This window comes from Poecilia reticulata, chromosome 20 (genome assembly GCF_904066995.2).
Source record: "Poecilia reticulata chromosome 20, P_reticulata-male-v2, whole genome shotgun sequence".
Taxonomy (NCBI): Eukaryota; Metazoa; Chordata; class Actinopteri; order Cyprinodontiformes; family Poeciliidae; genus Poecilia; species Poecilia reticulata.
Genome location: NC_088849.1, coordinates 27,106,266 through 27,126,766, shown reverse-complemented (window position 1 = coordinate 27,126,766; position 20,501 = coordinate 27,106,266). Strand labels below are relative to the sequence as shown.

Genomic DNA, 20,501 nt, shown 5'->3' with positions numbered 1-20,501 from the left:
CATCTCCATGGCGCCGCTTGTCGGCCACAGCTCCAAAACTTCGGACATTTCCGATGTTTTAATATTTTCAGACAAAAAATCCGTAAAAAACATTTTAATCAACTTTTTTTCTTCTCCAATCCTGTTAATATGTTAGTTTAAAAAATACTGAGATCAAAAACTGGATGGTCTGACTGTTTTTTAAATGATAAGAGATCGTCACTGATTGGCTGGTTGCTGCATTTTTTCCTGCGTTTTGATTGGTCCATCACAGGAAGCCGTTTCAAACACAAAGGAAGTTAATTTCTTAATATTCTGGAATTTTTTCTGATGTTTATTGGTGATTTAATTAACAGCTGGCTCATTTTATTCAGTCTCTCCAGGTTTTAGGTTCTGTGGTCACAGAAAGTCATACAGAATCTACAGATTCGTGCATTAGCATAATCTTCCTCAAAAATGATCAGAAACTTTTAACTCCCACCAGCAGGTGGCAGTATGTCTGACTTCTACTCAGCCTGACGTAAAGTTATAGTCTGATCGACGCGGCGAGTTGAGATTGAGCTGTTTAAGTTCTTTAAAGATGTTCATGAGTTCGATATAATGAGGTCTGATGCAGATATTTGTAACGTAGATATTTGTAACGTAGAGCTGCAGAGTGCATTTGTGCAGAAAAACAGACTGAAAACTAAACAGCAAATTTCCTGTAAGTTTCTGCAGCTGCAGCGCCACCTGTTGGTGCTGAAGGGTAATGACGTCACACCTGTATCTTTAGTTATCCAACATGTTTTAGAGTGTAAAATATGCAAATGTCACTTAAGCATTTACTGTGGTTTCAAAACGCTGCTGCTGAAGTTCTGACTAAAACCAGGAAGCTAGTGGCACCACCCAGTTCTACACCACCCGGTTCTACACCACCCGGTTCTACACCACCCGGTTCTACATCACATAGTTCTTCACCACCCGGTTCTACATCACCTAGTTCTTCCACACCCGGTTCTACATCACCTAGTTCTTCACCACCCGGTTCTACATCACCTAGTTCTTCACCACCCGGTTCTACATCACCTAGTTCTACACCACCCGGTTCTACATCACCTAGTTCTACACCACCCGGTTCTACATCACCTAGTTCTTCACCACCCGGTTCTACATCACCTAGTTCTACACCACCCGGTTCTACATCACCTAGTTCTTCACCACCCGGTTCTACATCACCTAGTTCTACACCACCCGGTTCTACATCACCTAGTTCTTCACCACCCGGTTCTACATCACCTAGTTCTTCACCACCCGGTTCTACATCACCTAGTTCTACACCACCCGGTTCTACATCACCTAGTTCTACACCACCCGGTTCTACATAACCCAGTTCTACACCACCCTGTTCTACATCACCCGGTTCTACACCACCCAGTTCTACACCATCCGGTTCTACATCACCTAGTTCTACATCACCCGGTTCTACATCACCCAGTTCTACACCACCCGGTTCTACATCACCTAGTTCTACACCACCCAGTTCTACATCACCTAGTTCTACACCATCCGGTTCTACATCACCTAGTTCTACACCACCTGGTTCTACATCACCTAGTTCTACACCACCCAGTTCTACACCATCCGGTTCTACATAACCCGGTTCTACACCACCTGGTTCTAAATAACCCAGTTCTACACCACCCGGTTCTACACCCCCCAGTTCTACGCCACCCAGTACTACACCCCACAGTTCTACGCCACCCAGTACTACACCACCCAGTTCCGCACCATCCGGTTCTACATAACCCGGTTCTACATAACCCGGTTCTACACCACCCGGTTCTACATAACCCAGTTCTACATAACCCGGTTCTACACCCCCAGTTCTACATAACCCGGTTCTACATAACCCGGTTCTACACCACCCGGTTCTACACCCCCCAGTTCTACATAACCCGGTTCTACACCACCCGGTTCTACACCACCCGGTTCTACACCCCCCAGTTCTACATAACCCGGTTCTACACCACCCGGTTCTACATAACCCGGTTCTACACCCCCCAGTTCTACATAACCCGGTTCTACACCACCCGGTTCTACACCACCCGGTTCTACACCACCCGGTTCTACACCCCCCAGTTCTACATAACCCGGTTCTACACCACCCGGTTCTACACCCCCCAGTTCTACACCACCCGGTTCTACATAACCAGGTTCTACACCACCCAGTTCTACAGACCTTCACTGAGAGATTTTAACTGCTGGTAGTTTATAAATCTCTGGACAGATTACAGATCTGCTGCTGTTGCTGGATTAACCTGCTGGTTCTGGTTCTGCTCTGCATTCAGAACCAGAACCAAACACGGAGAAGCAGCTTTCTGGACTAAATGTTTGTTTCATAATTGATGACTGTTTGATGTTTTTATGATGTAAAGTCTTTGATCTGCCTGGTTCTGAAATGTTCTGACAAATAAACTAAAATAAATATAAACTGTAGCAGGAGGCTGAGCGTCCCAACATGTTCCAGAATGTCCCTCGAATGTCCCTCTAGTTCCCTATAATGTCCCTCTAATGTCCCTATGATGTCCCTCTAGTGTCCCTATGATGTCCCTCTAGTGTCCCTCTAAAGTCCCTATGATGTCCCTCTAGTGTCTCTGATGTCCCTCTGTCTGTCTAGTGTCCCTATAATGTCCCTGTAGTGTCCCTTTAATGTACCTATAATGTCCCTTTAGTGTCCCTATAATGTCCCTCTAGTGTCCCTATAATGTCCCTCTAGTGTCCCTCTAATGTCCCTATGATGTCCCTCTAGTGTCTCTGATGACCCTCTAGTGTTCCTCTAGTGTCCATATAATGTCCATCTAATGTCTGTCTAGTGTCCCTATAATGTCCCTCTAGTGTCCCTCTAATGTCCCTATGATGTCCCTATAATGTCCCTCTAATGTCCCTCTAGTGTCTCTAGTGTCTCAAATGTCCCTCTAGTGTCTCTATAATGTCCCTCTAGTCTCCCTCTAGTTTCTCTCTGATGTCCCTCTAGTCTCTCTCTGATGTCCCTCTAGTGCCCCTCTAATGTCCCTTTAGTGTCCCTATAATGTCCCTCTAGTGTCCCTATGTCTGTCTAGTGTCCCTATAATGTCCCTCTAGTGTCCCTTTAATGTCCCTCTAGTGTCCCTCTAATGTCCCTCTAGTGTCCGTATAGTGTGCCTCACATGTCCCTATAATGTCCCTTTAATGTTCCTCTAATGTCCCTATAATGTCCCTCTAGTGTTGTCCCTCTAGTGTCCCTCTAATGTCCCTCTAATGTCCCTCTAGTGTCCCTATAATGTCCCTTTCTAGTGTCCCTATAATGTCCCTCTAATGTCTCTCTAGTGTCCCTCTGATGTCCCTCTAAAGTCCCTCTACTGTCCCTCTAATGTCCGTATAATGTTCCTCTCATGTCCCTATAATGTCCCTCTAGTGTCCCTCTAATGTCCGAGTAATGTTCCTCTAATGTCCCTATACTGTTGCTCTAATGTACCTTTAGTGTCCCTCTAGTGTCCCTCTAATGTACCTTTAGTGTCCCTCTAGTGTCCCTCTAATGCCCCTTTAGTGTCCCTCCAATGTCCCTATAATGTCCCCCTAATCTCTGTATAATGTCCCTCTAAAGTCTGTGTAATGTCCCTATAATGTCCGTATAATGTTCCTCTAATGTCCCTCTAATGTCCCTTTAGTGTCCCTCTAGTGTCCCTTTAATGTCCCTCTAAAGTCCCTCTAGTGTCCCTTTAAAGTCCCTATAATGTCCCTCTAATGTCCGTATAATGTTCATCTAATGTCCCTCTAGTGTCCCTTTAATGTCCCGCTAGTGTCCCTCTAATGTCCCTCTAAAGTCCCTATAATGTCCCTCTAGTGTCCCTCTAATGTCCGAGTAATGTTCCTCTAATGTCCCTATACTGTTGCTCTAATGTACCTTTAGTGTCCCTCTAGTGTCCCTTTAATGTCCCTCTAGTGTCCCTCTAATGTACCTTTAGTGTCCCTCTAGTGTCCCTCTAATGCCCCTTTAGTGTCCCTCTAATGTCCCTCTAATGTCCGTATAATGTCCCTCTAAAGTCCGTGTAATGTCCCTATAATGTCCCTCTAATGTCCCTATAATGTCCCTCTAATGTCCCTTAATGTCCCTCTAGTGTCCCTCTAATGTACCTTTAGTGTCCCTCTAGTGTCCCTCTAATGTCCCTTTAGTGTCCCTCTAGTGTCCCTCTAATGCCCCTTTAGTGTCCCTCTAGTGTCCCTCTAATGTCCCTCTAAAGTCCCTCTAGTGTCCCTCTAAAGTCCCTATAATGTCCCTCTAATGTCCGTATAATGTTCCTCTAATGTCCCTCTAGTGTCCCTTTAATGTCCCTCTAGTGTCCCTCTAATGTCCGAGTAATGTTCCTCTAATGTCCCTATACTTTTGCTCTAATGTTCCTCTAATGTCCCTCTAGTGTCCCTCTAATGTCCCTCTAGTGTCCCTTTAGTATCCCTCTAATGTACCTTTAGTGTCTCTCTAGTGTCCCTCTAATCTCTAGTGTCCCTCTAAAGTCCCTATAATGTCCCTCTAATGTCCGTATAATGTTCCTCTAATGTCCCTATAATGTCCCTTTAGTGTCCCTCTAATGTCCCTCTAAAGTCCCTCTAGTGTCCCTTTAAAGTCCCTATAATGTCCCTCTAATGTCCGTATAATGTTCCTCTAATGTCCCTCTAATGTCCGAGTAATGTTCCTCTAATGTCCCTCAAATGTCCCTTTAGTGTCCCTCTAGCATCCCTTTAGTGTCCCTCTAGCATCCCTCTAATGTCCCTCTAGCGTCCCTCTAATGTCCCTCTAGTGTCCCTATAATGTCCCTCTAATGTGCCTCAAATATCTCTATAATGTCCCTCTAATGTCCGTACAATGTTCCTCTAGTGTCCCTCTAGTGTCCCTCTAATGTACCTTTAGTGTCCCTTTAATGTCCCTCTAAAGTCCCTCTAGTGTCCCTCTAAAGTCCCTATAATGTCCCTCTAATGTCCGTATAATGTTCCTCTAATGTCCCTCTAGTGTCCCTCTAATGTCCGAGTAATGTTCCTCTAATGTCCCTATAATGTTGCTCTAATGTCCCTCTAATGTACCATTAGTGTCCCTTTAGTGTCCCTGTAATGTCCCTCTAGTGTCCCTTTAGTGTCCCTCTAATGTACCTTTAGTGTCCCTCTAGTGTCCCTCTAATGCCCCTTTAGTGTCCCTCTAGTGTCCCTCTAATGTCCCTATAATGTCCCTCTAGTGTCCCTCTAATGTCCCTCTAGTGTCCCTCTAATGTACCTTTAGTGTCCCTCTAGTGTCCCTCTAATGTCCCTCTAATGTCCCTCTAATGTCCCTCTAGTGTCCCTCTAATGTCCCTTTAATGTCCCTCTAGTGTCCCTTTAATGTCCCTCTAGTGTCCCTCTAGTGTCCCTCTAATGTACCTTTAGTGTCCCTCTAGTGTCCCTCTAATGTCCCTCTAGTGTCCCTCTAGTGTCCCTCTAATGTACCTTTAGTGTCCCTCTAGTGTCCCTCTAGTGTCCCTCTAATGCCCCTTTAGTGTCCCTCTAGTGTCCCTATAATGTCCCTCTAAAGTCCGTATAATGTTCGTACAATGTTCCTCTAATGTCCCTCTAATGTACCTTTAGTGTCGCTCTCGTGTCCCTTTAATATCCCTCTAAAGTCCATCTAGTGTCCGTATAATGTTCCTCTAATGTCCCTATAATGTCCCTCTAGTGTCCCTCTAATGTCCCTATAATGTCCCTCTAATGTCCGTTTAATGTTCTAGTGTCCCTCTAATGTCCCTCTAATGTCCCTCTAGTGTCCCTCTAGTGTCCCTTTAATGTCCCGCTAGTGTCCCTCTAATGTACCTTTAGTGTCCCTCTAGTGTCCCTATAATGTCCCTCTAATGTCCGTATAATGTTCCTCTAATGTCCCTCTAGTATCCCTTTAATGTCCCTCTAGTGTCCCTCTAATGCCCCTTTAGTGTCCCTCTAAAGTCCCTCTAATGTCCCTATAATGTTCCTCTAATGTCCCTCTAATGTCCCTCTAGTGTCCCTTTAATGTCCCTCTAAAGTCCCTCTAGTGTCCCTCTTATGTACCTTTAGTGTCCCTCTAGTGTCCCTCTAATGCCCCTCTAGTGTCCCTATAATGTCCCTCTAATGTCCCTTTAGTGTCCCTCTAGTGTCCCTTTAATGTCCCTCTAATATCCGTATAATGTTCCTCTCATGTCCCTCTAATGTCCCTCTAGTGTCCCTCTAAAGTCCCTATAATGTCCCTCTAATGTCCGTATAATGTTCCTCTAATGTCCCTCTAGTGTCCCTATAATGTTCCTCTAATGTCCCTCAAATATCCCTATAATGTCCCTCTAATGTCCGTACAATGTCCCTCTAGTGTCCCTATAATGTCCCTCTAATGTCCGTATAATGTTCCTCTAATGTCCCTTTAATGTCCTCTAGTGTCCCTCTAATGTCCCTATAATGTCCCTCTAATGTCCGTATAATGTTCGTACAATGTTCCTCTAATGTCCGTATAATGTTCGTACAATGTTCCTCTAATGTCCCTCTAATGTACCTTTAGTGTCGCTCTAGTGTCCCTCTAATGTCCCTCTAAAGTCCCTCTAGTGTCCCTCTAAAGTCCCTATAATGTTCCTCTAATGTCCCTCTAATGTTCTAGTGTCCCTCTAATGTCCCTCTAATGTCCCTCTAGTGTCCCTCTAATGTCCCTCTAATGTCCGTATAATGTTCCTCTAATGTCCCTATAATGTCCCTCTAGTGTCCCTCTAATGTCCCTTTAGTGTCCCTCTAATGTCCCTCTAATGTCCCTATAATGTCCCTCTAAAGTCCGTATAATGTCCCTATAATGTTCCTCTAATGTCCCTCTAATGTCCCTCTAGTGTCCCTTTAATGTCCCTCTAATGTCCCTCTAGTGTCCCTCTAATGTACCTTTAGTGTCCCTCTAGTGTCCCTCTAATGCCCCTTTAGTGTCCCTCTAGTGTCCCTCTAATGTCCCTCTAATGTCCCTTTAGTGTCCCTCTAGTGTCCCTTTAATGTCCCTCTAATGTCCGTATAATGTTCGTACAATGTTCCTCTAATGTCCCTCTAATGTCCCTCTAGTGTCCCTCTAAAGTCCCTATAATGTCCCTCTAATGTCCGTATAATGTTCCTCTAATGTCCCTCTAGTGTCCCTCTAATGTCCGAGTAATGTTCCTCTAATGTCCCTATATCTAATGTCCCTCTAATGTACCTTTAGTGTCCCTCTAGTGTCCCTTTAATGTCCCTCTAAATTCTCTCTAGTGTCCCTCTAAAGTCCCTATAATGTCCCTCTAATGTCCGTATAATGTTCCTCTAATGTCCCTCTAATGTACCTTTAGTGTCCCTCTAGTGTCCCTTTAATGTCCCTCTAAAGTCCCTCTAGTGTCCCTCTAAAGTCCCTCTAATGTCCGTATAATGTTCCTCTAATGTCCCTTTAATGTCCCTCTAGTGTCCCTCTAATGTCCGAGTAATGTTCCTCTAATGTCCCTATAATGTTCCTCTAATGTCCCTCTAATGTACCTTTAGTGTCCCTCTAGTGTCCCTTTAATGTCCCTCTAGTGTCCCTCTAATGTCCCTTTAGTGTCCCTCTAGTGTCCCTCTAATGTCCCTCTAATGTACCTTTAGTGTCCCTCTAGTGTCCCTCTAATGTCCCTCTGGTGTCCCTCTAATGTCCCTCTGATGTCCCTCTAGTGTCCCTTTAATGTCCCTCTAGTGTCCCTGTAATGTCCCTCTAATGTCCCTCAAATGTTCCTATAATGTCCCTCTTATGTCCGTATAATGTTCCTCTAAAGTCCCTATAATGTCCCTCTAATGTCCGTATAATGTTCCTCTAATGTCCCTCTAGTGTCCCTCTAATGTCCCTATAATGTCCCTCTAAAGTCCGTATAATGTTCGTACAATGTTCCTCTAATGTCCGTATAATGTTCGTACAATGTTCCTCTAATGTCCCTCTAATGTACCTTTAGTGTCGCTCTAGTGTCCCTTTAATGTCCCTCTAAAGTCCCTCTAGTGTCCCTCTAAAGTCCCTATAATGTCCCTCTAATGTCCCTATAATGTCCCTCTAATGTCCCTCTAATGTCCCTATAATGTCCCTCTAATGTCCGTATAATGTTCTAGTGTCCCTCTAATGTCCCTCTAATGTCCCTCTAGTGTCCCTCTAAAGTCCCTATAATGTCCCTCTAATGTCCGTATAATGTTCCTCTAATGTCCCTTTAATGTCCCTCTAGTGTCCCTTTAATGTCCCTCTAGTGTCCCTCTAATGTCCCTCTAATGTCCGTATAATGTTCTAGTGTCCCTCTAATGTCCCTCTAATGTCCCTCTAGTGTCCCTCTAATGTCCCTATAATGTCCCTCTAAAGTCCGTATAATGTTCGTACAATGTTCCTCTAATGTCCCTCTAATGTACCTTTAGTGTCGCTCTAGTGTCCCTCTAATGTCCCTCTAAAGTCCCTCTAGTGTCCCTCTAAAGTCCCTATAATGTCCCTCTAATGTCCGTATAATGTCCCTCTAATGTCCCTCTAATGTCCCTATAATGTCCCTCTAATGTCCGTATAATGTCCCTCTAGTGTCCCTTTAATGTCCCTCTAAAGTCCCTCTAGTGTCCCTCTAAAGTCCCTATAATGTCCCTCTAATGTCCGTATAATGTTCTAGTGTCCCTCTAATGTCCCTCTAAAGTCCCTCTAGTGTCCCTCTAAAGTCCCTATAATGTCCCTCTAATGTCCGTATAATGTTCATGTCCCTCTAATGTCCCTCTAATGTCCCTTTAGTGTCCCTCTAATGTCCCTCTAAAGTCCCTCTAGTGTCCCTCTAATGCCCCTTTAGTGTCCCTCTAATGTCCCTCTAGTGTCCCTCTAATGTCCCTATAATGTCCCTCTAATGTCTGTATAATGTTCCTCTAATGTCCCTCTAGTGTCCCTCTAATGTCCCTCTAGTGTCCCTCTAGTGTCCCTCTAATGTACCTTTAGTGTCCCTCTAGTGTCCCTTTAATGTCCCTATAATGTCCGTATAATGTTCTAGTGTCCCTCTAATGTCCCTCTAAAGTCCCTCTAGTGTCCCTCTAAAGTACCTATAATGTCCCTCTAATGTCTGTATAATGTTCCTCTAATGTCCCTCTAATGTACCTTTAGTGTCCCTTTAATGTCCCTCTAAAGTCCCTCTAGTGTCCGAGTAATGTTCCTCTAATGTCCCTCAAATGTCCCTATAATGTCCTCTAGTGTCCCTCTAATGTACCTTTAGTGTCCCTTTAATGTCCCTCTAGTGTACCTTTAGTGTCCCTCTAGTGTCCCTCTAATGTCCCTCTAGTGTCCCTCTAATGTCCCTCTAGTGTCCCTCTAATGTCCCTATAATGTCCCTCTAATGTCCGTATAATGTTCCTCTAATGTCCCTTTAATGTCCCTCTAGTGTCCCTCTAATGTCCGAGTAAAGTTCCTCTAATGTCCCTATAATGTTGCTCTAATGTCCCTCTAATGTACCTTTAGTGTCCCTCTAGTGTTCCTCTAATGTCCCTCTAGTGTCCCTCTAATGTCCCTATAATGTCCCTCTAAAGTCTGTATAATGTTCGTCTAATGTCCCTCTAATGTACCTTTAGTGTCGCTCTAGTGTCCCTCTAATGTACCTTTTGTGTCCCTCTATTGTCCCTTTAATGTCCCTTTAAAGTCCCTGTAATGTCCGTATAATGTCCCTATAATGTCCCTCTAGTGTCCCTCTAATGTCCGAGTAATGTTCCTCTAATGTCCCTATAATGTTGCTCTAATGTCCCTCTAATGTACCATTAGTGTCCCTTTAGTGTCCCTGTAATGTCCCTCTAGTGTCCCTTTAGTGTCCCTCTAGTGTCCCTCTAATGTCCCTTTGGTGTCCCTCTAATGTCCTATAATGTTCGTACAATGTTCCTCTAATGAGCTCCGATCCCCTGCTGCCACATTCAAGATGGCGGACGCTGTCACGCAGGACTCAGCGCTCACTGGGGCGTCTAGTATTCATGTCTGACATTTAGGGCTCTATAATGTTCAGGTGGATGAACTTTGACCTCTGTGACATTTTGTTCTTGACTGTCAAGAATTCTTATTTACATGCTTTTATTTTGAAGTCTGTCCTCATGTTCTGTTGACTTCCTGTCGAGTTGAAAATCCATCATTGGGACCCAGAGCGGGTTCAATCAGAACCTTGGTTCTGATTGGACCCAAACCTCCAGATCTGTTCTGAAAACCCAAACAGACAAACAGGAAGTTTAACTTCCTGCCCAATCCAGACCCGGTTATCCCAAACAGAACCAGAACCAACCTGTCTGTCTGTTTACAGGTGAAACACAACGGACTGATCCAGGAGATGGAGCATCCGACGGCGGGACGCATCGCCGTGCCGGGTCAGCACACGCACACACACGCACACACGGCCACGCACACACACACAAAAACACGCACACACACACACACAAAAACACGCACACACACATGCACACACACCGCACACACGGCCACGCACACACACACACACACACACACACACACACACACACGGCCACACTCACACACACACACACATGCACACACACACGCACACACACACGCCCACACGCACGCACACACGCACACACACATGCACACACACACGCCCACACGCACGCACACACGGCCACGCACACACACACACACACACGGCCACACGCACACACACACACACACACACACGGCCACACGCACACACACACACACACGGCCACACTCACACACACACGCACTCACACACGCCCACACACACGCACACACGCCACGCACACACACACACAAACACACGCACACACACACACGGCCACACACACACTCACACGCCCGCACGCACACACACACACACACGCACACACACACACGCACACTGCTGCCTGAGGTGTTTGGGTCATGTGACCTCCGGTTCTGCTGATGTTCTGTCGTTACACCAGCTTACTGGTCGTGGTTCCGGTCGTGGTTCTAATTGTGGGTTCGGTTCTGGTTCTTGTTGGACTGGGTTCTGGTCCGGATTCCTCCCTCTGTCTAAATCATGGTGGGACATTTCTTAAGGAAGCGTGGTCCTGATGGTGTTGGGCTCTCAGAACCAGATTCTCCACTGGGAACGCCCCCTGACCCGGCCCGGCCCGGCCCGACCGCAGATCCACAAACAAATATTTGTGAGTGGAACCGCAGCTGAGCCGGTCCGCTGGGACGTCGGTTGATGGATCTCTGCGAGTTTCCACTTAGGAAGCCGTTTGTCCTCACGATTTACGGTCCGATCCGTCTCCGGACCAGAGCCGGTTCCGACCCGCCTCTGACCTCAGGCTCACCTTCACGCCTCAGCTTCCCCTCGTTTGGACCAGTCCATCATTCCCTACAAACTTCAGGCTGTTTGGTAGTCGGACCTGGTTCTGATCCGGTTCTGACCCGGATCAGAAAATGAAAATAGCCGGTCGAGGATAAAATGTTTCCTCACAGTTCAGAAGCATCAAAACAACCAGGAAGGTCCAAACATGGCAGAGACGTCCCTTTGTTCTGGTTCTGGTCGGGTTTTCATTTAGCAGGAAGAACCGGACCTCTGAAATCATCTGGAGCCGTTAGCCGCTCCGGCTAATCTGAGATTACCAGCAATAATCTGCTGGTTCAGTTTAACTTCTATAAACTGGTTTATTAGCGTTAGCTAGCCCTTCTCAGGAACCTCTGGCTCCTTCAGAATAAAAGTCTGCAGCCTTTGTCGCTCTTCATCAACTTTCCTCCTCTTCCTCCATCTTGGAGCAGAACCAGAAAAAGGACAGAAATGTGATGAATAAAACGATTACGTAATGTTATTCATTATTCACCCTGACACCCTGACACACACACACATGGACACACACACACATGGACACACACACACACACACATGGACACACACACACACACATAGACACACACACACACACACATGGACACACACACACACACACACATGGACACACACACACACACACATGGACACACACACACACACACACATGGACACACACACACACACACATGGACACACACACATGGACACACACACACATGGACACACACAGACACACACACATGGACACACACACACACATGTACACACACAAACACACACACAACACACACACACACACACACACACACACACATGGACACACACAGACACACACACACACACACATGGACACACACAGACACACACATACACACACACACACACACACACACAGCCACACACACACACACACACACACACATGGACACACACACACACACACACACACACACACACATGGACACACACAGACACACACAGACACACACACACACACACATGGACACACACAGACACACACACACACAGACACACGCAGACCGTGTGATGTTCACGTTGAGGCTTATTGAACAGGATAATAAGTTAGTTATGTGGTAAAAACAACACACACACTCGGCACGTGAAGCCCCCCCCTCTCCCTCTGCCCCCCCACTCTGCCCCCCGTCTGCCCCCCGTCTCCCCCCCCCCCTCTGTGAGATCTGGCCTCATTAGCGCTGATCTTTAAAAGCAGCTGATTGTCTGAGTGTCCAGAAATAAACAGCCTGTCCTCTGCTGCAGATTCTCATTTATTTCTGACTGGAAGCTTCATGTGTTCATTAGTGAAGCTTCATGTGTTCATTACTGAAGCTTCATGTGTTCATTAGTGAAGCTTCATGTGTTCATTTCTGAAGCTTCATGTGTTCATTAGTGAAGCTTCATGTGTTCATTAGTGAAGCTTCATGTGTTCATTTCTGAAGCTTCATGTGTTCATTAGTGAAGCTTCATGTGTTCATTACTGAAGCTTCATGTGTTCATTACTGAAGCTTCATGTGTTCATTTCTGAAGCTTCATGTGTTCATTTCTGAAGCTTCATGTGTTCATTAGTGAAGCTTCATGTGTTCATTTCTGAAGCTTCATGTGTTCATTTCTGAAGCTTCATGTGTTCATTAGTGAAGCTTCATGTGTTCATTGCTGAAGCTTCATGTGTTCATTTCTGAAGCTTCATGTGTTCATTTCTGAAGCTTCATGTGTTAATTTCTGAAGCTTCATGTGTTCATTAGTGAAGCTTCATGTGTTCATTACTGAAGCTTCATGTGTTCATTTCTGAAGCTTCATGTGTTCATTAGTGAAGCTTCATGTGTTCATTGCTGAAGCTTCATGTGTTCATTTCTGAAGCTTCATGTGTTCATTACTGAAGCTTCATGTGTTAATTTCTGAAGCTTCATGTGTTCATTAGTGAAGCTTCATGTGTTCATTTCTGAAGCTTCATGTGTTCATTTCTGAAGCTTCATGTGTTCATTAGTGAAGCTTCATGTGTTCATTACTGAAGCTTCATGTGTTCATTAGTGAAGCTTCATGTGTTCATTTCTGAAGCTTCATGTGTTCATTTCTGAAGCTTCATGTGTTCATTACTGAAGCTTCATGTGTTCATTACTGAAGCTTCATGTGTTCATTACTGAAGCTTCATGTGTTCATTTCTGAAGCTTCATGTGTTCATTAGTGAAGCTTCATGTGTTCATTTCTGAAGCTTCATGTGTTCATTAGTGAAGCTTCATGTGTTCATTACTGAAGCTTCATGTGTTCATTAGTGAAGCTTCATGTGTTCATTACTGAAGCTTCATGTGTTCATTAGTGAAGCTTCATGTGTTCATTACTGAAGCTTCATGTGTTCATTAGTGAAGCTTCATGTGTTCATTACTGAAGCTTCATGTGTTCATTTCTGAAGCTTCATGTGTTCATTAGTGAAGCTTCATGTGTTCAGTGCTGAAGCTTCATGTGTTCAGTAGTGAAGCTTCATGTGTTCATTAGTGAATCTTCAGGTGTTCATTGCTGAAGCTTCATGTGTTCATTATGAAGCTTCATGGTTCATTACTGAAGCTTCATGTGTTCATTAGTGAAGCTTCATGTGTTCATTAGTGAAGCTTCATGTGTTCATTACTGAAGCTTCATGTGTTCATTTCTGAAGCTTCATGTGTTCATTAGTGAAGCTTCATGTGTTCATTTCTGAAGCTTCATGTGTTCATTAGTGAAGCTTCATGTGTTCATTTCTGAAGCTTCATGTGTTCATTTCTGAAGCTTCATGTGTTCATTAGTGAAGCTTCATGTGTTCATTAGTGAAGCTTCATGTGTTCATTTCTGAAGCTTCATGTGTTCATTTCTGAAGCTTCATGTGTTCATTACTGAAGCTTCATGTGTTCATTTCTGAAGCTTCATGTGTTCATTACTGAAGCTTCATGTGTTCATTTCTGAAGCTTCATGTGTTCATTAGTGAAGCTTCATGTGTTCATTACTGAAGCTTCATGTGTTCATTAGTGAAGCTTCATGTGTTCATTACTGAAGCTTCATGTGTTCATTACTGAAGCTTCATGTGTTCATTAGTGAATCTTCATGTGTTCATTGCTGAAGCTTCATGTGTTCATTACTGAAGCTTCATGTGTTCATTACTGAAGCTTCATGTGTTCATTTCTGAAGCTTCATGTGTTCATGTGTTTAGAACATGACTCACCATTCAGAATCAGTTTCAGAGTGAAAAGGATCAATAATTCCTGATGATTTCTGATCTAATCGACAGGTGAATGATGAGTGGAGTCGGGCTGCGGGTTCATTCACCTTCTGTCTTAAATCAGTTTCAGGACATTTCATATGGAGTCAGTGACGAGTGTCCAGCCGCACCAAACAGTCCAACCAGCTGATTCTCTTTCAACAACCTGCATTACTTTGTAACGTTTCTTGTAAAATGTGCAGCAGCCTGACTAATATTCATGTTGACAAAAGAGATGAAACCTTCAGGAAACGCCAGGTTTTTATTCTGCTGCCTGTTTAAAGGCTGAAACGTCTTAGAGTTTGCATTGATTAAAGGGTGTGTCTCTGTGTGTGTCTCTGTGTGTGTCTCTGTGTGTGTGTCTGTGTGTGTGTCTCTGTGTGTGTCTGTGTGTGTGTGTCTCTGTGTGTGTCTCTGTGTGTGTGTGTGTGTGTGTCTGTGTGTGTCTCTGTGTGTGTCTGTGTGTGTCTGTGTGTCTGTGTGTGTCTCTGTGTGTCTGTGTGTGTCTCTGTGTGTGTGTCTCTGTGTGTGTCTCTGTGTGTGTCTGTGTGTCTCTGTGTGTGTCTGTGTGTGTCTCTGTGTGTGTCTGTGTGTGTGTGTTCAGGTCCAGCCGTCCGCTTCAGCAGCTTCCCCCTGAGCGGGCCGACGCCTCCTCCTCTGATTGGTCAGCACACGGTCCAGGTGCTGAGGGACACCTTGTCCTACAGTGATGATGTCATCAAGGAGCTGCTGGAGTCCAGGGCGGTGGCCCAGAATGAAGCGTCCTGATCGGCTGAAGATAACATTTAGCTTGATGTGCAGCGCCCACATCATGCTAAATCACACTAAGCCCCGCCCACATCATGCTTAATTACACTGAGCCCCGCCCACATCATGCTAAATAAATCACACTAAGCCCCGCCCACATCATGCTAAATAACACTAAGCCCCGCCCACATCATGCTAAATTACACTAAGCCCCGCCCACATCATGCTAAATAACACTAAGCCCCGCCCACACCATGCTAAATTACACTAAGCCCCGCCCACATGGAGCTGAGCCCCTCTAAGCCCCGCCCACAGGAAGCTGAGCCCCTCTAAGCCCCGCCCACAGCGAGCTTCCCATCCACTGCAGTCTTTCTGGCCGCCATCAGTCAGCGCAGTGGATCCGCTCTGCTCTGCGTCCATGTGGCTGATAATCACACCTTCACCTGACCAACGCCATCCAGCAACGTTCGCCAGTCGCCATGGAAACGCTTTAGTTCCACCCCCTCATTCGCCACCAGGGGGCGTGTCTGAGTGGTTTTCTATCAGGATGAAAAGCTGCAGCGTTTTAAACAAACAGCAGAATTAAACTGCTTAGACAGTGTTCCACCTGAGGGGGGCAGCACTGAGACGGTTTAGGTAAAATAATGAACAAATTTACAGAAAAATGTCAAAAACATAAAGATAAAGGCCAAAATAACTTTTTGACATGTTTATTTTATTGGTTAGTTACACTTTAACTTAGTGTATCTGCTCCTTTACACTCCTTTAAAATGCTTTAAAACGTTGTGGAAGGAAAACCTCAGAAACTGACACTCCATGACTGTAAACCTGCTGCTGAATAAATTATTTTCATAAATCATGAAAATGAATCACTTGGTCTCCAGGGTGATTTCTGGGTCCTCCAGTGTCAGCTAGACTTTATTCTGGAAAATGTTTTCAGTGTTTATTATAATTTACATTTATTAATCTGTGAATATTTGTTTATTATTATTAGAAACCTCCAATAGATCACAACCAGGAAGCGGCTGCTGGAGGGCAAAAGTCTCAACTTTGGCACTAATGTCACTCTGTAGACAGGAGGCCTGCAGATGGACGATGTTCGGGCAGAAAGGTGACACCTGGTGGCATAAAGGAGGAACTGCAGGAAACAGAACAACTGGTCTGGTTCCACATGTTGGAGCATAAAACGGGTTTTAGTTCCAGTAAAGTATCCTGTAGGGACAACATGGGACAGTATGGACATTATGGGACAACATGGGACACTGCAACATTATGGGACACGGGGACATTATGGGACACGGGGACATTATGGGACACTGGGGGACATTATGGGAAAACATGGGACACAGGGACATTATGGGACACTGGGGGACATTATGGGAAACTGGGGACATTTGGGACACTGGGGGACATTATGGGACACTGGGGGACATTATGGGAAACTGGGGGACATTTGGGACACTGGGGGACATTATGGGACACGGGGACATTATGGGAAAACATGGGACACAGGGACATTATGGGACACTGGGGGACATTTGGGACACTGGGGGACATTATGGGACACGGGGACATTATGGGAAAACATGGGACACAGGAACAAGGGACACTGGGGGACATTATGGGAAACTGGGCGACATTTGGGACACTGGGGGACATTATGGGACACAGGGACATTATGGGAAACTGGGGGACATTTGGGACAACATGGGACACTGGGGGACATTATTGGACACAGGGACATTATGGGACACTGGGGGACATTATGGGACACGGGGACATTATGGGAAAACATGGGACACAGGAACAAGGGACACTGGGGGACATTATGGGAAACTGGGCGACATTTGGGACACGGGGACATTATGGGAAAACATGGGACATTATGGGAAACTGGGGGACATTTGGGACAACATGGGACACTGGGGGACATTATGGGAAACTGGGACATTATGGGACACTGGGGGACATTATGGGACACAGGGACATTATGGGAAACTGGGGGACATTATTGGACATTTGGGACACTGGGGGACAGGAAACTAGCTGGAAGCTTCCTCGCAGGAAGCAGGAAGTGGTTCTCCATCTCTGCTCCTCTCTGCAGTGGGATGATCAGAACCTCCCCGGTTCCGTCCAGACGAGCCGGCGGTTCCGGTTCTGTTGGGTCTCCCTCAGAAGCGGTTCTGGTTCTGCAGCTGCTCCTTTCTTGGCTGCCTCTGCGCTGAACTCGGGCTGTGACAGAGAAATCCGGATGTACGTAACCCGCCGGCTCCGGTTCCAACATCTGGAAGCCCGGCGCTGATGTCCGACCCAGACCCGGTTATACAAGTCCAGAACTCTGTCTGGAGCTGAGCTCACCGCAGGAAATGAACCACCAGCCCAGTTTACACCAAGACTTCAAGAGGAGAGAAACAGAAACTGCTGCTGGGTTCTAGACCAGAACCTGGATCTGGACCAGAACCTGGATCTGGACCAGAACCTGGATCTGGATCCTGGATCCTCTCTGTTGGCTGGAACCAGAATCGTTTCTTGTTCTGATTGTGATGACAGACGATGAGACATTCATCGACAGCTGAGGGAAACCGAGCTGCCGGTTCTGATCACTACAGACACAAACACACACACATACACACACGCACGCAGAGAGATGAGAGCTTCACACACTTCAGTTTCTGCAGACGTGAACTTTGACCTTGAAGCTGAACAGCACCAGGCAGCTCCAGAATCTGGTTCTGGTCCAGCTGCAGGTCCAGCTGCAGTGTGATGGAAACACACACACACACACAAACACACACACACACGGCGCAGGCTTCCCCCCGTGTTTCCTCAGGGAGTGTGTGAGGAAACCTCTTCCTGCTGCGGCCCGGATGCCAGTTCTGCTGCGGCCCGGTTGCCGGTTCTGCTGCAGCTGCGATCCTCATCAGCGCAGCAGAAGCTGCAGCAGCCAATCAAAGCGCAGCTCTGTGTTTGGCAGGATGTGTACGGCCCGTTGCCATGGCTGCAGCTTCTCCTGTTGTGTCTGAGCAAACCAGACAAAGATGGATCCAGCAGACTTTGTCCTGATTGGTCAGTCCGGCCCGGTGGACAGAACCAAACGGTTCTGAGGCCCAGATTGTTCCTGAGGAGGCGCTCAGGTCTGTGATGGGTCCAGGGAGGAAAGCTTCCCGGTTCTGTGGCATCAAGATGGTCCGGTCCAGTCCACAGGTCCATCAGGTTCTGGATCAGAACCAGAGAGATCTGGGCTTCCTGACAGAACCAGGATGGAGCTGCAGGTTCTGCAGAACTTCAGGAGGCTGACTGCTGTGAGAAGGTTCTGTTTGGTCCAGTCCAGAACTTTTAGTTTCCACCTGAGGAGAGAAAAATCAGGAGACGATGTCCGCTAACAGCACAGCTGTTGCTTCACTTAGCGCTTTAGCGTTAGCTTCCACTGAATAACATGGTGGCATAGCGTCTTAGCGTTAGCTTCCACTGAATAACATGGTGGCATAGCGTCTTAGCGTTAGCTTCCACTGACTAACATGGTGGCATAGCGCTTTAGCATTAGCTTCCACCATGTAGAAGAGTTGCTTTAGCAGAGATAATGTTTATGATTAGCACTTTAGGGTTAGCGCAGCTAGCGTTTTAGTTAGCCATGGCCACCACTGCTAGAAGGAAAACTATCTGAAGCAGCTGCTATCTGGTCCGGTCCGGTCTAATTGGTCCTGTCCGTTCCAGTCAGGTCAGGTCCGGTCAAATCTGGTCCAGTCTTGTCCAGTCCAGTCCGATCTTGTCTGGTTTGGTCCAGTCCGGTCCGGTCCAGTCTAGCCCGGTCTGGTCCGGTCTGGTCTGGTCCGGTCCGGTCTGGTCTGGTCTGGTCCACTCCGGTCCAGTCTGGTCCGGTCTGGTCCACTCCGGTCTGGTCTGGTCTGGTCTGGTCCAGTCCGGTCCGGTCTGATCCAGTCTAGCCCTGTCTGATCTGGTCTGGTCCAGTCCGGTATTGTCCGGTTTGGTCCAGTCCAGTACAGTCTAGCCCGGTCTGGTCTGGTCCGGTCCAGTCTGGTCTGGTCTGGTCCGGTCCTGTCTGATCTGGTCCGGTCCAGTCCGGTCCAGTCTGGTCTGGTCCGGTCTGGTTCAGTCTGGTCCAGTCCAGTCTAGTCCAGTCCGGTCCGGTCTGGTCCGGTCTGATCCAGTCTGGTCCGGTCCGGTCCAGTCCGGTTCAGTCTGGTCCGGTCCAGTCTAGTCCAGTCTAGTCCGGTCCGGTCTGGTCCAGTCCGGTCCAGTCTGGTCCGGTCTGATCCAGTCCGGTCCAGTCCAGTCTTGTCCACTCCGGTCCGGTCCAGTCTGGTCCGGTCTGGTCCACTCCGGTCTGGTCTGGTCTGGTCCGGTCCAGTCTAGCCCTGTCCGGTCCAGTCTGGTCTGGTCCGGTCCGGTCTGGTCCAGTCTGGTCCGGTCCGGTCTGGTCCACTCCGGTCCAGTCTGGTCCGGTCTGATCCAGTCTGGTCCGGTCCGGTCTGGTCCGGTCCAGTCTAGCCCTGTCTGATCCAGTCTGGTCCGGTCTGGTCCGGTCCAGTCTAGCCCTGTCTGATCCAGTCTGGTCCGGTCTGGTCCGGTCCAGTCTAGCCCTGTCTGATCCAGTCCGGTCTGGTCCGGTCTGGTCCAGTCTAACCCCAGCAGACCAGAAGAGCTTTGGACAGAGAAGGAAGCCATTCCGGTTTCCAGAGCAGGAAGATCTCCAGCCAGCAGGTCGATGACGTTTGGCTCTCTGATCTCAGGGCTGCTGAGGCACGGCGGTGGCAGCGTCATGATGTGGGAATGCTTCCTGCTGCCTGCAGAGATTCAGCAGCAAACCTGAGAAACACGGAGAGTCTGAAGATCATGAAGAGCAAAGACGGTTTCATAAACCGTCTTCTGAGATGATTGATCTCCTCTGATCCGGGTCACAATGATCTGCTGGTTCTGGTTCTGGAGCCGGTACCGGGCCGTTCCACTGCTGCTCTCAGCAGAACCGCCATTTTGGATCCTCTGATGTTTTCAGGGTCAGTTCACTCTCAGCCTCTTTGAGTCGGAGCAGCAGCCGTGACTCCCGCTCCAATTAGAATCCTGGGCTCTTTACATTCCGGACCCCCAGAACCCGTCCGAACCCCCCAGAACTCCCCTCCCGGCCCCCTGGACCCCCCTGGCCTTGTTCTGAACTCTGACAGCCAGGATCC

General features: G+C 47.1%; 1 protein-coding gene and 1 long non-coding RNA gene across 8 annotated transcripts in view; both read left to right on the top strand.

Moving 5' to 3' along the window:
* The window catches only part of sugct (succinyl-CoA:glutarate-CoA transferase), a 75,042-nt gene that overhangs the window by 37,893 nt on the left and 16,648 nt on the right, over positions 1-20,501 (top strand). For 5 of the 7 annotated variants that reach the window (XR_014085210.1, XR_014085207.1, XR_014085208.1 and 2 more), the window contains exon 13: positions 10,290-10,353. Coding sequence is in view for 2 of the 7 variants with exons in the window: in XM_081601269.1 (XP_081457395.1) it covers positions 10,290-10,353; positions 15,170-15,333 (228 nt within the window). In the remaining 5 variants the exon portion in view is untranslated. Of the gene's footprint in view, positions 1-10,289; positions 10,354-15,169; positions 16,182-20,501 lie in introns of those variants that run through there. The other 2 variants (XM_081601269.1, XM_081601268.1) reach the window with 1 other exon arrangement.
* Positions 19,711-20,501, top strand: part of LOC145549310 (uncharacterized) — a 12,678-nt gene continuing 11,887 nt past the window's right edge. The window contains exon 1 of the long non-coding RNA XR_014085220.1: positions 19,711-20,501. This exon is cut by the window's right edge and continues 1,255 nt beyond it. This is a non-coding gene — a long non-coding RNA (uncharacterized LOC145549310).